The sequence below is a fragment of the Anopheles aquasalis genome, chromosome 3 (assembly GCF_943734665.1).
Source record: "Anopheles aquasalis chromosome 3, idAnoAquaMG_Q_19, whole genome shotgun sequence".
Taxonomy (NCBI): Eukaryota; Metazoa; Arthropoda; class Insecta; order Diptera; family Culicidae; genus Anopheles; species Anopheles aquasalis.
Genome location: NC_064878.1, coordinates 13,172,501 through 13,187,500, shown reverse-complemented (window position 1 = coordinate 13,187,500; position 15,000 = coordinate 13,172,501). Strand labels below are relative to the sequence as shown.

General features: G+C 48.2%; 2 protein-coding genes across 2 annotated transcripts in view; one reads left to right on the top strand and one right to left on the bottom strand.

The window, feature by feature from the left end:
* LOC126579326 (uncharacterized) overlaps positions 1 to 3,605 on the bottom strand; it is a 7,635-nt gene extending 4,030 nt beyond the window's left edge. The window contains exons 1-8 of the mRNA XM_050242812.1: positions 3,421 to 3,605; positions 2,155 to 2,555; positions 1,977 to 2,080; positions 1,568 to 1,905; positions 1,309 to 1,474; positions 891 to 1,231; positions 640 to 805; positions 469 to 550 (exon numbers count right to left, since the gene is read on the bottom strand). Coding sequence (XP_050098769.1) covers positions 469 to 550; positions 640 to 805; positions 891 to 1,231; positions 1,309 to 1,474; positions 1,568 to 1,905; positions 1,977 to 2,080; positions 2,155 to 2,555; positions 3,421 to 3,605 — 1,783 coding nt within the window. The remainder of the gene's footprint in view (positions 1 to 468; positions 551 to 639; positions 806 to 890; positions 1,232 to 1,308; positions 1,475 to 1,567; positions 1,906 to 1,976; positions 2,081 to 2,154; positions 2,556 to 3,420) is intronic.
* Positions 3,606 to 9,870: 6,265 nt separating this feature from the next.
* The window catches only part of LOC126579325 (uncharacterized), a 5,489-nt gene continuing 359 nt past the window's right edge, over positions 9,871 to 15,000 (top strand). The window contains exons 1-5 of the mRNA XM_050242811.1: positions 9,871 to 9,888; positions 13,436 to 13,581; positions 13,724 to 13,917; positions 14,042 to 14,264; positions 14,328 to 15,000. The exon at positions 14,328 to 15,000 is cut by the window's right edge and continues 359 nt beyond it. Of these exons, the coding sequence (XP_050098768.1) occupies positions 13,549 to 13,581; positions 13,724 to 13,917; positions 14,042 to 14,264; positions 14,328 to 15,000 (1,123 nt within the window). The 5' untranslated portion in view covers positions 9,871 to 9,888; positions 13,436 to 13,548. The remainder of the gene's footprint in view (positions 9,889 to 13,435; positions 13,582 to 13,723; positions 13,918 to 14,041; positions 14,265 to 14,327) is intronic.

The window sequence follows — 15,000 nt, the reverse complement described above, 5'->3', positions numbered from 1 at the left end:
AAAATAGCTCATGGATAAACTATTGCGAATGTTCTAAACCCTTTCCGTGCGATGCCTGCACCAACGAGTTTCGTCGTCTGCTAGTGAGCTGAAACTGAACTGCAACTGCCGATCGTCTGATGTACTGCCAACTGATCGCCCATATGCGTGAGAACTAGAACTGAACAATTGACGACACACAGAACGACGTGCACGGCGGGGCTTATGGTTAAAACAACTCGAGCGAGAAAACAATAGCGAGAGCATGGGCACAAGCACACAAAGGCCAAAAGCATTATGCCAATCGTGCAGAAAATGGACCTGACTGGAGGGGGAGAGGTGTGAGATTATGGGTGCATGATAGTGATTGCGGTGATGTGGCTCGTGCTGTCCGCGGATTAGATTTCTTTCGCTGATGATCGTTTCAATGCTAAAGAAAAATTAGGGTGATCGCTATAGGTGGGTCACCCATCGCTGCCAGCTACTAACCATGTTTGTTTTCCATATCGGATATGATCTTTGCGAGTTCCTTTGACGGTCGCGTCTCTCTGTTCAGCTCCCCAAGTGTTAACTGGTGCAGCGAAGAAAGGGAGCAGGGAAGTGTACGTTAGTGAGCTGAAGCCAAGGCTGGGGTGAAGGTAGGAGTCACCGTTAGCTAACCTCTTTCTCCAGTGATGCCACTTCGTCACCCAGTTTGAGATTTTCTCGCTTCGACTGGAGCAGATCCGCATCGGCTCGATCGAGCCGCTGGCGTAGCGACGTTATTTCGGCATTCAGGCGGGAAACCTCCACCTTCGATTGCCGCTCCGTACGCTCCAGCTGTAGCCTGGAATGTGCAAAAGGCACCCGGCCCCGGGCGAGAGCATCAGTACCACTGATCGGGCCTTCTTATCGGGTAGAAATTGGCTCACCTTAGCGAGGTGATCTCCTGCTCTAACGATTGCTTCTCGGCGCTCGCTTGATTCAGATCGGACATGAAGATCGCCGTTTTGTTCTTGATCTCCATCTTCAGCTCGTCGAGCTGGGAGTTTTTCTGGGTCAGCTCGCGCTTGTGATCCGACTCGATGCGCTTCATGCGCTCCACCTCGAGCTGTAGCTTGGTAGCGTGATCCCACTGGCTGCTGAGATCACCGCCAAGTTGATCGACGTGGTACGTATAGCGACGCTCGGCGCTAGCCCGCTCCTCCGCAATGCGCTTTGCCATTTCGTGCTGCACCTCCCGTACACGCTCATGCTGCCGTTCCAGCTCATCCTGAAAACCGAGAGCAACACACTCACTAGTAGCGGTGATCCGTTTCATCGTCCGGTACACCGACAGTTCTGCATTACCTTCAGCCGTCTGATTTCAATCTCGGCCTGATTGCGCTCGAACGCCACCTGTTCGATCATGTCACGGCTTCGCTGAGACTTGCTAAAGTTGCACGCTTCCGTGTCCTTCAGCTGATCAATCGATAGCTGCAGCTTGCGTACCGTTTCCTCCAACTGGTGCTTATCGCTACAAAAAAAGGGTTAACGAATTGAATGACACTTCTTGGGAGTTCTTGGGGTGCCGGTGATCCAGTGTTTGTCCTCTGGATTCCGAACCTACCGCTGCAAATTTTCCACCTGTTTTCGATAGGCATCGGCGTTACCGACATCACTCGCACCGTGTAGCAGCTTGCGTTTGTTTTCTTCATTTTCCGCAAACAGCCGCTTCAGATCGATCTGCGATTGGGCGAGCTGTGCCTCTAGCTCACTGATGCGCGACTCAAACACGATGCTCGGTCCGGCCAGCGGTTTGCCCTTGTCGCGACCCCGGTCATACTCGATATCCTCACTCTCGGAGGAATCGAGCTGATAGAGGGCCTTCGTGCGGGACCGATCCGTCAGGGCTTCATTCTCCGATACCACATCCTTCACTTTCTTCAGCAGCGTAGAGAGCTCTTCCTATACGCGGGGATGAAAGGCTCATATTAGTGGCCACCGATTCTACCTACCGCCTGCGGTGCATTACTTACCCGGCAGTACTGAGACTCCCGTTCTAGCTGCTCGATGTAGCTTTCCTGCTTTTCGATAAATCCCAGCAGCTCTGGCGGTGGCTGTGCGACCTCCAGCCCATGGCCTGCTGCGAGTATGTATAAAAGAACCCAGAATAAAGCGAGCGTCGTAGGCGACAGGCGTTCAACAACACTTAACCTGATGCTGCCGGCTGCAGACTGGAATTGGAGATGGCCGGTTTCAATGCCGAACCGCCGGAGCCCGTGTGGCCAACGGTCCCAAGATCTTTCCCCAGAAAGCTGTACCTTCTTGCCAGTGTTCCGCCATAACGGTGTGCTGTGAGGCCACCGCTCGAGGGGAAGTACTTCGATACCTCGGTCAGTGAGGGTCGCTCGATGACCGATTGATTGTCGGACACTTCCGATTTACCATCCACGTCCACGTTGCGGTAGAAGAACGAGGTGGCCGCCTTCGTCGGCTCGTACGCCTCGGTCAACAGGAACTTCAGCCGATTCACTGCCTCACGGTAGGCGTAATCGGTGAAATCGTACGTTTTCTTCTTGTACAGCGGGACTTCCGGTTTTTCGATCGACGTTTTCCTGTTGGTATGGTGGCCCCATGTGAGGTTTCGACACAACATAATATGTAGATGGGGAAAATGAAAAGATGAACATTAAAAAACATCGATAAAGACCTCAAACGGAGGTGCACCGCAGTGCGTGTTTCCTCGTTATTACTCTGAATCCATGATTGTCTGAATCCGACACTACACACTCTTTACATTAATTTTACATAGAATTGATTCAATCTTCACCCTTTTTAGGAGGTGAAAAAAACACTCAATAATCAAAAACACACAGCAATTTTCAAATGAATGATCTGTCGACCATTTTAGGAATGACGATAATGTTTGGATAAAAATGCGCGACTGCGGTCAGTGCAGTTTGTTTTGCTGGGGTAAACAACGATCGATCGCCATGGCGCAGGTTACCCCTGGCAACGGATATTGGAAGGATAGCAGGGCGCAAGCGTATCGCTCTGTGTGTTACTGCCAGAGGGGTGCGATCGTGCCGAGCCTGCCAAAGGTCCCTCTCAACCCCTCCCAATTATGTAGCACCGGACGGAGCTGAGGCAAGCAGAGCAAGTCACGGCGCGAGCAGGACTCAGTCCGCCGCCAGGCAGCGCGTGCCTGCTTCGGAATGGTGCTCTTGGTGCTGCATGCGTATGGGGCACTTTTCTCTACAAAACATGGCACCTGTTAAGCTTGGAAGGTATTCTTGATTCTTGGCTCATGCGACACAACTCTTGGGGACACATCGTTCCATCATTTGCGTATTTTATTAATAACAGTCCATAAACAGTCCACAAAATTGCCACACATGAGTTTGTCGTTGATGCAGAACTGAAGAGGAACCGGCATGCTACGAGGCGTTTCACTACTACAGGGTACAGTAAAATGCTTGCCTTATTTTTGGTTTTTTCACTTTCGACATAATGGAATCCTTATCGTACGCATTTTTTGTACGCAGTCCGGCCGACGCCGAGCTGTATCCTTTGCTGCCGAGATAGTTCAGTGAAGAGTACGGTTTTGCACCATACCCCAAATATCCCAGTGTGTCGGCCGTATTTAATCCGTATCCGGTTTTCATTCTTTCAACAGCCGATGGGAATTCGGCTCCACCGCTTTCGACAGGTAAGCAACACTTTCACTATCACTAAACTGTGGTAAACGTTCAACCGGGATTCGCTTTGCTGGCCTCGCTTCTATCTTCACCGCACACCGGAACTGAAGAGCCCGTGGCCAACACGTGCCGTCCTTTTATAGGAAACCGCAAAGGCCGGCGAAGATGGTGAAGTCGGAAATCAACAACGGTCCTAGCAACCTAGCCCTTGGTGTCCGATCAAGCCGAAGTCGAAGGAAACCGAGCCTGTGCGCGTCTCATCTGACCATTGGAATGTCGCAAAGGTTGTCGTATGACGAAATTCCTCTAGATCGATTCCTGCCTCGCTCAACAGCCACCTCTTCGGGCTAGTTGCTTCGTCGATCAACTCACCGTCGAGCCATCGTCCGGGTTTGCGGACTGGAATGATTAATCATGGTCGCGTGCGCGAATAGCATAAACTTTATGGGTACGAATGGAGCAGAACGGGTACGGGGACGTCGGATTGGAGTTGGTTTGGCTTTTATGATAAACAAAATTCGGCAGGGTGGCTACCGTTTGGCGGTAGCCATTGGGTGCGTCGCCTACCGAGAATGTGACCAGGAACACTCGTGCCTGTCGATCGATTTCGTGTTCGAGTAGTTTGGCTGACGAACGGTTATGCTATTCCTTTATCAATCGTTCGATTTTTTTTTTAATTTTTAAAACAACCTCCTTACTTCTGACTCTAATATTTGCTCTTTAATTGGCAGCTGCCTTGCGTGTTAGAATTTACGTGCAATGATCAATGATCGATGGAAGATGTGTGACTGGAATGGTGCAATACAACAATGTTCGCAACCTTCGTGAGCTTATCACGGTATCGTCACGTGACTATGCGTGCAATTTCATCGCTCTCTGCCGCAGATGCCTATGCCAGGAATGTATGGCCTGTATGTTGTGTCAGTATTATATCCTTTTAGTGGTCTATCGTCTTCCAGCACTCACTGGTATAAACCATTCATGCTCAGACACCATAAACATGGTGAAGAAAGCCATACACGTTCCGTAAAGAATGTCGTGCATTCGGCGCTTCTTTTGGTGAGCTACATGCGAGTTGCTAGACTGACTTTCAACGTATGGCATGTACCTGCTTGCTAATAGCATCGAGATACATATTTCTATTCTATTGACTATTCCTCCCTGATGTTAAAAATGCTTTTAGATTCCATACCTTTCATAGCTTTGTTGTAACATTTGGTTTATAACAAGAAAAATTGAATTTTTGCCGGTAAACAACGATTAAAACATCATTTTTATGATACTGCGCTTATTATTATTGTGAAAGAGTAGTTTCAATATTTTGAAAAACTCTCCAACATCATATTTATTGCTATTAAGGAGAGGAACATATTCGCCGAAATAAGTTTACCAAATAATCAATTTTGACTATTTTTTGTGACACAGCCATGGATTTTTTTTTAAGTGAAAGGCATATTATACTACAACTTTTGAAGAATGTTTAGTTCTATTTTGGAGAAGATTTATATAAAACTTCATCCATGACACAAAATTTACGAAGGTGCTTCTGCGAAAAGGTACTTTTTCCTCTGCCCATTGTAGCTGCATGATGGGTTATCAGAAAAATACAAAAAAATGGTCGTTTGATAGATTATCCGTCGAATTTTTGGTGAATTTCCTATTTTTCGATTTTTGGCAGATTTTTTAATTTAAAAAAGTGATGTTTTTTACGATTTTGCCAAAAACGAGTTTTGCATAATTATTTTAAAAAAAAAGTATCGACATTTTTCCTGAAATCTTGACGGGGTTACCAAACAAAGAGTGTACAGATTATCTGTTAAAAAATTCAAATCAATCGGTCCAGTAGTTTTTACGGTACGTTCTTAAAAGGATCAGCATTCAGGGAAAAATGCTCAAAATATGCAACACAAAAAAAACCGAAGCCCCCCTCAAGGCCAAATCTTGGTGTTCCGGTCATCGAAAGTAGATTGAATCTTGTCTAATAAAACGCATTTTTTTGGGAACACATTCAATCCGAACCCAATAAATAACAATCAGCAGAACAAACGCTAACGCAAACGCACTGCTACCAATGCACTGCTGTGCAATGTGATTAATCATTCTTATACCATGCGTGCAGCCTCAGCAGACAGCGGACAGACATAGCGAGTCGTCACGATGGCTTGTCTACGTCTGTATCGCACCGTAGGGCTGCTACAGAAGCGCGGCGTCCGATCTCTCATCCCGTCTGGGTCTGAGAGCCGAGCCCTTGGCTTGGAATGATTTTTAATGTCCAAACGTAGGGCCTACCGCTGTGGTTCTGCCGGAATTGGAAAGACATGCCCGCGGTACCGTGTAATTGACGCATTGTCGGTATGTTGTTCGACCAACGGACGGTGGGGTTCACGGTCACGCCGCGGTCGAACCGAGTTCCCATTCTTGTGCCCTGTGCTCTTGATGCAGACCGTCTGGTGTGTGTTGTGTCTGATGTCTACCGTTTGATCGTTGAGTCCGATCGTACGCTCGTACCGTAAGGTCAGCATCAGCATTCAGGGATGCAAATTGATTTCATTCATCAGTGAGTTGCACAATCAACAGGATAAATATCAGGGGCATCGACTGTGGGACCAAAAACATACATGTGCGTGCACTTTCCAGAGGCGTGCGGTAAAGAAACTTGCAGCAGTCACGCCTGATTTAAATATGTAAATGGAAAAGAAAATCATGCTTGTTTCATCATTGTTTTCAAATACTCTGCATCTTGTACCAAAAATTAACTGGTTTAGTGGCACAGAAAATATCCGCTGATCGCATTCCACCTTCAAAACCAACAAACCCAGTCATCGATCGCGACTATCTCAAACGGTTGATCGCACATTCGACCACGACGCATAAATATAATCGTCCGGTAATGCCTTCCCGTTCCGGACCCGTTTTGTGATGGAATGAGAAAGGACACTGCATAGAATCAACCTAGCAACCAGTCGCGCAACCAACATGTGGTAACAAAAGCGAGAGAGCAGGGAAACCGTGAAAACATATTGCACCAAATTAGTCACCGAACTCCAGCTAAATATCACGAACAGGCGGTACGAACTTTTTTGCCCAAGTTCCGCCGGGGCTGGGGGGGGGATGGCAAGAATGTAAATTGTTAGTTACAGACTCCGGTCGACTGGCTTGGCAGCTAATGGCAACATAATCGTAACGCGCACACCGCTTGGACACAGGCGCGATCGATTGACGATGGTCGATGGCGCCCACACGCATAATCGCGGGAAGTGTTTATAGTGCTCCCACTCTCCCAAAACCCCCTAAATATATGTAGATATGTCTCATTCCTCAATCAAACGGGCGACAACGGTGCACAAACACGCCAAAGAGAGTAACCGCGTAGTGCGTTGCCGTTGTGCGGTTGACGGCGGACAGGAACCCGTAAAAGCCCTCACTTACATGGTTCCACGCATCCCATTCGAATCGAAGGTTAGTGCGAACGGAACGAAGAAACCGTGAGGACCGAAAGTTTCTTCAATACTTCACCATCATATTACTGTGCTACATTCCATCAGGGACGAAGCCATCAACGGCATGGCAATAGCAGACGAAAATGACGTATATTGACGAGCGGCGGCGGGAAGATAGTTGGCGGGTGGAAAAGTAAACAAACTTGAACCGGGAAGTGATACCGGAAGCAACCGCGACATTATAATAATCTAGGTTAAGGGGTAAGCAGAACATGCCAGCCGTCCCTGTTTGATGTCACGGCAGTCTCGGTGATAGAGTATTGCGTATTAATGTGGCTCCGGCGTTGAGGTTGAGTAATCTTCAATTGATTGTTCGAAATGGGACTCCTACGGGAATCAGAGCTAACGGAACTGGGGCTCATGTTCGAAAAAAAAGAACTTCTGAACCTAGCCATCCATTTCATGTGGTTAGTATTGATATTATAAACGTAACATAATGGAAGTTGCGCTCCATTATGCAAGTTGAACCGTAATATTCAGAACAAATAGAAGGAAAACAGATCAGGGTATACAGCGTTTATAATAAATTGCACACGCAAACATAAAAACAAAGCTTCATGTATTTTAGTTTCATATTTTACTCTCTCTTTTATTAATCCTTTTATTCACTATTTTTTCTGAGTTCGGTTTCATGCTGAATAAGCACATAGTGCTTCATAACAGTACATTGAAAGTACCAATGCACTGAACCCTACTACTAACATTGCATAGTTCTAAGTGACGACTTAATCGCCTTCTACAATTTCCGACACCTTCGCACTATGATTGGTCAATGCGTGAGCAGCACACTCAACATAAGCGACACGTAAAACCCCGACTAATGATAGCATAAAAACATATGTACCCTTGCTAACGGTAGACACTCACAGTCGGAAACTGATCGATGCAAGAACTTGAGCCATACACGATCGTTCCATGGAACGCCACGAATCGAGTGTGTGTCTCGAGCGAGATCTGACAGATTTGGAACTGGGCCTGGTGAGTGGTCAAGCGGACAAGCAGTCCAGATTGGCCTCAAGGAAGAATTTCATGGACAGTTACACGAACGGCCAGCTGTTGCCAGATTGGTTAGAGGACGCATATCCGCCCGAAACTGTGTCCAGTGCTGCGCCATGTAACGAGTTAAGGCGGGATTTTTGACCACATTTTTCAGATAAAGACAACCACGTTGGTCAACCATCGAATCATAAATTTCAGCTTTTAGCCAAATTTGAAATTTAAAGCGCAGCCACTGCTGTTATCTGCTCCGCCTGCCGGCCGATACAATTCCCTTCTGGTACGGTCAGTAACCGCCAGCCGAATGGTACCATGTGTAACGAGGAAATAGTTTCACAATTCACAATTCTTTCAACTTGCCCCGAAACCACGAAAAAGCATGTTAGATGGCAAATGATTCGAACCGAACCGGTTGACCGTTTGAATGTGCATCGAAAGTGCACGGGCGGCGCACAAATGCGCTCCGCTACTAACCGGTTCACGGAACTACTGCCCCCCCCCCCCCCCCTTTTTTTTGACGACGACGACGACAACGAGGATTCAGATCTGCTCTAGGTCGTCGGGTGGTTTTGTGCGAGGCGCTCGCTGAAACGGTGCCGCATTGGAATTAGCATAAAAACTCGGTCGATGGCAATCACCCGAACCCGGCGGCCAAAAACGAAACGCTCCAAACGCTCTGGTCACACGTCACCGACTGGCGGTTTCGGTGATGGATTCGGATTGAGGCGTAAAATCGACGACAAAACCTCGTGGTCGCGGGGAAGACTGGACGAATTTGCATCAAAATACTACCGGCCCTGGTGCTGCTGCTGCTGCTGCTGCTGCTGGCATTGCATTCATATTTTTTGGCAAGACGAAGTGACGAAGTTTCTTTAAATTGTTCGTGTCGTCGTCCTATATGGTGGACTTTGGAAATTTGGTGCAGCAATCGCGCGCGACACGAAAGCAGAAACGGTCGTTCCGTAGCTTAAGGCTCGTCTTGAGACATTGGAATATTGATTAGACGAGCTGGCTTTTGGGCAGACTTTGGCTGCGGCAACTAGCATTTGCGTAACACCGGGCACCGTGACCTCTCAGTAGGGAGATGATTGATTTGCAATTTAGGCGCCATCAGCTGGAAGCAATCATATTTTTGTCATCCTTCTCAGTTTGTAGATCGTTCGTATGGATGCTAAAAGGTAACTGCTTCCTTTTATTGCCCTTCCTTTTATTGCCCCTAAACCCCCAATGCCCTTAATGATCCATCCATTCTTCTTTCCATGCTGCACGTGAGCCTGGAGCGCTTTCGTCAAAGTGGTTCTCCAAGTTTCTATCAATTTCACGTAACGTTCACGTGCTGGTAATGTTTACCGGCTGCGCCATTGCATGCACTGGAAGTTACAAACTTAAATCCACGGAACAGTTCCCGCATTCCGCCACAGACAACACCTCCAGACAACCAAAATTTTCTTCTCAAAGAAAACAATTAGCCGACTGTGAACGAGATGCCGGCTGCGATAGGCTGGGGGATTGCAATTCCAAACAAATACCCCATATCTCACCCGTCGGCAGCATATGGCATCGGGGCCTCTTAAAGGTACATTTTCCCACCCATAGTACACTATCGCCACCCTACCGTTAACCCTTCCATTGATAGAAGATATGCAAAGTGGGGTTAGCCGTGAGGTCACCGCTTTGCTAATTAACAGATGACTCTCGCGGGTGCCCCACGCTTTGCACCTGGAGGCTACAGTGCAAATCGGTGCATTGTTGGGGTAAGTTCTATTGCTTTCGGATTTTTTCTCATTCCGATTTGCTGCCAAAGGGGTGTCTATATTTAGTATGAATGCAGCATTCCTGAGCTTTACAATGCTAGTTGCGGCTGTGGGCTCATAAAGTTATGCTTTATTGAGTGTTTGCACAGAATTGGGCTGGTCAAGGCGAGTCAAAGGAAAAGCTGTAAAAGTTAATGTGCAATTTTCAGCTGATTTCATTGTTAGTTCCTGTAGTTTGTAAAGGAATAGTACAGGAATAGAGGCGTACTCTGCGAATGTTGCCAGGATACACTGATAAAGGGTGTGACTCATCGTTATCGTGTACCAAGGCAACAAACTGTAGTTTCTCGCCAGGTTGGAAACTGGACCCACAAAGTGTTTCAGGGTTTTAACCATTTTTGGCAGTGATCTTCGACTGTTACTTGTTGCTTATTGCATTCATTACATTTATAAAAATAAAAAAGAATAAATGTTCTTAATTTTTTGTGTTAACTAGTCACGAACGGTGCTGATGCTTGAAAGCATTGTATTGGAAACGTTTCGGCATATGACATTGCCTCCACTTTTCATAAAGAATCAACGATTAGTTCTTCCAAGCCTTTGTTAACTTCCTTTTGAATGCACTCTCTAGCTGGTGGGAGGGCCACCGATTACCACGCGGAGGAGGGTACTGGGCTCATATACTTATGCGTAGCCCGATGCCGCCTGGTCGCTACCCCTTACGAGCCGGTGGGGGTGGTGATCCAATGCCACCAGACGCGGGTGAACTATCCCTTCCTTCAGTGCAAACGGCCCGGCTTGGCTGCTGCTGCTGCAATGATAGAGCGTGTTCGCGCGTTCAATTTTCGGCGCTTGACAGGAAATCGGTACGGCGGGAACACAGCGGGCCCATTGTGGCCATCGTGGTTGGTACGCGGCTCGCGTGGGTTATGAGGAACACGACCCTATCCGTGGCTAGTCAGTGCCCACCAAGAGCCCGGTGCAGCTGGACGCTCGTTTCTGAATCCAACTTGCCATTGTGATTTCTTCTAGTGGTCTAGGGCAGTGATCAACGACTATAGATAATCGTTTTTTTTGCACAAAAGTTTCAAAAAAGTGAGCGTCGTTGTGGTTCATAAGTGTTTTAGAAATCCCTAGAACTCGCCGAAAAATACGCGTAAGTTTTTTATGTTTGATCTCGCGAAGTAGAAGAAACCGGAACCGAAACGCCGTCAATCATGCGTTGTTCTTGATAACAATCAAAGTTCCTTCGTAACACACGTGTGCTCCGCTTAGCTGCTAAGCCACCCAAATATGGTCAAAAATCTAACGAACCCCACTAAACACAACACGTGAAAAGTGGAAAACCGACCAACGACCGGCAATCCGTTCCAGCCAGGGGACAGTGGTGGCAACCGATTTATGTTACACACGCGTATTTACACGGCATTAGTAGTACACGGGTGCTGTGCCAAGGAGGCCACGAGCTTTCAAGTGGAAATCGTCTTGTTTGCATCGTCGCCCTGCTAATAGGATTAATTGCCACAGAAGGGGCCAGACCGGGCCCGGCAGACAGCAGCCGGGCTGCTCTAGAATGGTGCAATCAGGAACCACAGCTGCACACGACACTTTCAGGGTCTCCGCGTTGCACCATCTCCGCCCCCGGAATGGCGTCTGTCGGTGGTTGCGAAGTGTTTCAAAGTTTCGAATGTTGACCGCGCGCTTGCTCTCGGTAGCTTTCGCCGAATAGGTTATGCCAATGCGTGTGCGTTGCCCGAAAAATCGTTGTTCAATGGTTTTTTTTGTCTAGCTTTTTAACTATCTTCGTCCATCATCAGTGACGAGGTGGCGATTCGGTGGCGGAATTTAACCGTGTTAACCGATGTGTTTCAAGCAGCTGGCGCAATGGAATACTAATCTTTAAACGGGTGTGGAAGTTCCGTGAATCCGTCGATGGATGCCCCTTGGACGGAAGACAGTGAGAGTGTGTGAAACGCATTTCGTTGTCGTTTCCGATGTCCGGGAATCGACACACCCGGACCACCGAATGGCCGCTGCACGTGATCTGCATAAACCCGTGCGGATACAAGCTTTGGGAAGAATGTTATCGCACGTTTGATTGATTTGTTTCCTCCTTTTTTTTTTTGCAAACTCAGCTTAACGTTGTTGAGTAACAGCGATCGATTCCGTTGCGTGTGCACATGCTGGCTGCCAGGCGGGAATAGGCACAAAAGATTCCCGATTGTTCTGTTCTGCGTCGCAAAAGTGAAATCTTTACAATCTAACCGTTTTATGTTTTACTACCAAAAGAGAAGGACGATGCGATTAAATTAAATCTGCGATTACACAATATACTTCACCTTAAGATCCACGCCGATTACATTGCTCACGCTGTCTTATTGATATGTTAATTGGTGTTAAATAACTTCAGCTCCTTAAGCGTCCATCGATGACGGGAGGCCTCTTGAAATCCACACAAACGCTGGTCAAGATCCAGCCTCATGCGATATGCCGGTAAAGCTTTTCTCCACAAAACGTAGCACCATGTCCCAATTAAGCGCCACATCGCGAATCAGCAGCATCATGAGTTGGGTTGATGCGGCACTTTACCGATCGATCGGTGATGTGACCCCCGGTGAAACATCACGCCTTAGAGAAGGCTTAGCCAGATATCGAAGGCTTACAGACTGCAGCCTATATGCAGCCAGGTAGAGCATAATGAGTGAATCAGTCAGCATTTTATGGACCACCCTACGCCATCACCAAATCCCATCTCAAGGCCGGTCCAGGGATGATCCGAATGGATTGTTTATGATGCTATGGGGCGCTTTACTTCTTGATAGATTTATTGACCTATCCAGTAGAGTCACTTTTAATTAATTGTGCGCTTCAGGTTTCACACTAGGTGCCCTAAACCTTTAAGGGAATGTCCTTCAATCAGTCAAGGATGAAGGCCCCTCAAGATATCGATGCACGCTTCATTTGTAAGATACAAAACTCTATTTTCAGTTTCAGTTCTAGTTTACTTTTGAAATTGTTAGTATACAGTGTTAGTAGGCAATGCTTCAGACAGCTCGATCGTACAATCAAAAAGGTTGTAATCGCCAACTAAAACATACCCATACCGGTTAATAGCTAACCAATTGTTTGCAGATGACGAAACAACGCGAACAATCTATAATGAGCGCATAATAAAGTGGAGATCATTTCCACACCCACTCGTTGGGTTGCTCGCTCGCTCGCACGTGAAATGATCTTTACCGTTGCGGCCGTGTGTAATGTCGTTCCACCTTCGCCCAATGGAGCGTGGAAAATTCTGATAAATCCACACCCTCCCCCCCCCCCCCCCTTCCCGTAAGGCAGGCCCCGTTTACAGGTGGAAATGGAAGGCCGCGACGCGTAGAGCCGCGCCTCACCGCCCACCAAATGCCTGATCTCTCACAAGTGTCCAACCGATCACACAGCTCACATGGCCGGAGTGTCCCGTGTGAAAATTACACCCGAATGCACCCCCCATACCTAACCATACTTTGTTTTTCGTCGGCCTTTTCCCATTCTATTTCCCCAGTTGATTCAATCGCGCCCACCGCCCATCCACCCATCACTCATCGTACAAGGTGGTATGCTTAAATAATTCTAACCGACCGACCGACCGACAAACCAACCGAGTGGGAACCGAAAATGCAGTCAAGGCGTTCGCTGGCGTTGCTGAAGGTAAGATGATGTCTGCGGTGATCGGACATGATCCACCCAGAGCCTGCTTTGCAGTAGAGCAAGACGATGTAACTGCTTCTTTTAACCGCATTTCAAACAACAACCAACCCATCCATTGACCTTTCCCTTTCCGCGTGGACAGCTTATCCGGTCTCTGGTGATACTGGCAATCGTTGGCCAGTGCCGGGCGGTGGCCGTGGAAACACCCGAGCCGGCATCTTTGCTACGACCTCGCGATGTAAATCCACACCCGTACCGGAACCCGTACGAAGGCATCGCCATCTTCGACCGGAACCTAGCGACCAACAGTGAGAAATTCTCCCAAAATCTTCTCAAGTAAGCACCGTTTCCCTGGTGACCACGTGTTTCTGTTGTTTGCACGTGTTTCGTGTTTCGTTTGGTTAATTTATTATCTCCTTTCTCACCGCCACTGGGTCTGTGGGATAATTGTGTACCGCAGCCAAGGTCCTGTGCAGTTTCCCCGTGTACGAGATGGATCTACGGCGAACGAACTGCCTTACCCTTACGAGGCGCTAGCTCTGAAGGAACGGCAACAGAAGATGGGTCGGTTTGCTGGTGCCGATAGTCCGATTGTGAAACCTGCCTACCAGGCATTGGCAAAGCATGCGGCTCGACTGCTAGGCAAAGGGTACCAGCAGGTGGATAATATCGACTTCCTGAATGTAAGTATCGTATATGGAGAGTCTGGAAATGCTGGACAGGTGATTCATGGAGCGCTTTTACAGGAGGCAGCAACGGATGTGAAGAAGAACTACGTGTTCTCGTACGCCGTGAAGGATTCGGCCTCGGGCGACGATTTCTCGCACACGCAACAGCAGCAGATGGACGGAGCGGTTAAGGGTAGCTACAAGGTGCAGCTGCCGGATGGTCGAATGCAGATCGTAAAATACATCGCAGACAACAACGGATACCGGGCGGATGTGACGTACGAGAATGAACCGGTAGCTGCGGTACAATCGGCGCCAGTCGTCAGTCCACCTACACCCGTTGCTTATGGTTACTACCAGATGCCAGCTGTGGCCGAACAGCAACAGCAACACCTTCAGCAGCAACAGCAACAGCAGCAACAACAACAGTACCTTATCAACCAGCAACAACGGCAACTGTACTACCCAGCAACGCAGTCGCAAATTCCGGCCCCTTTCTATCCGGCCCAGTTGCGACCGAGTGATGTGAAGATCCACAGCTACAATACGGCACCACATGCCGGATCCGTAATTGCTTCCACGACCACCCAAGCTACGCCGGTGGCGGGTGGTACGTATCTGGCCACGTTTCCGGCACCGGCCAACCTGGCCTACATTGCGACACCATCTTCCCAATCGCCCATTGCGGGCACTGTAGCGATGCTCACGACTGGTGCACCGCTGCCGGCATACCGTGACATCCATGTACCTC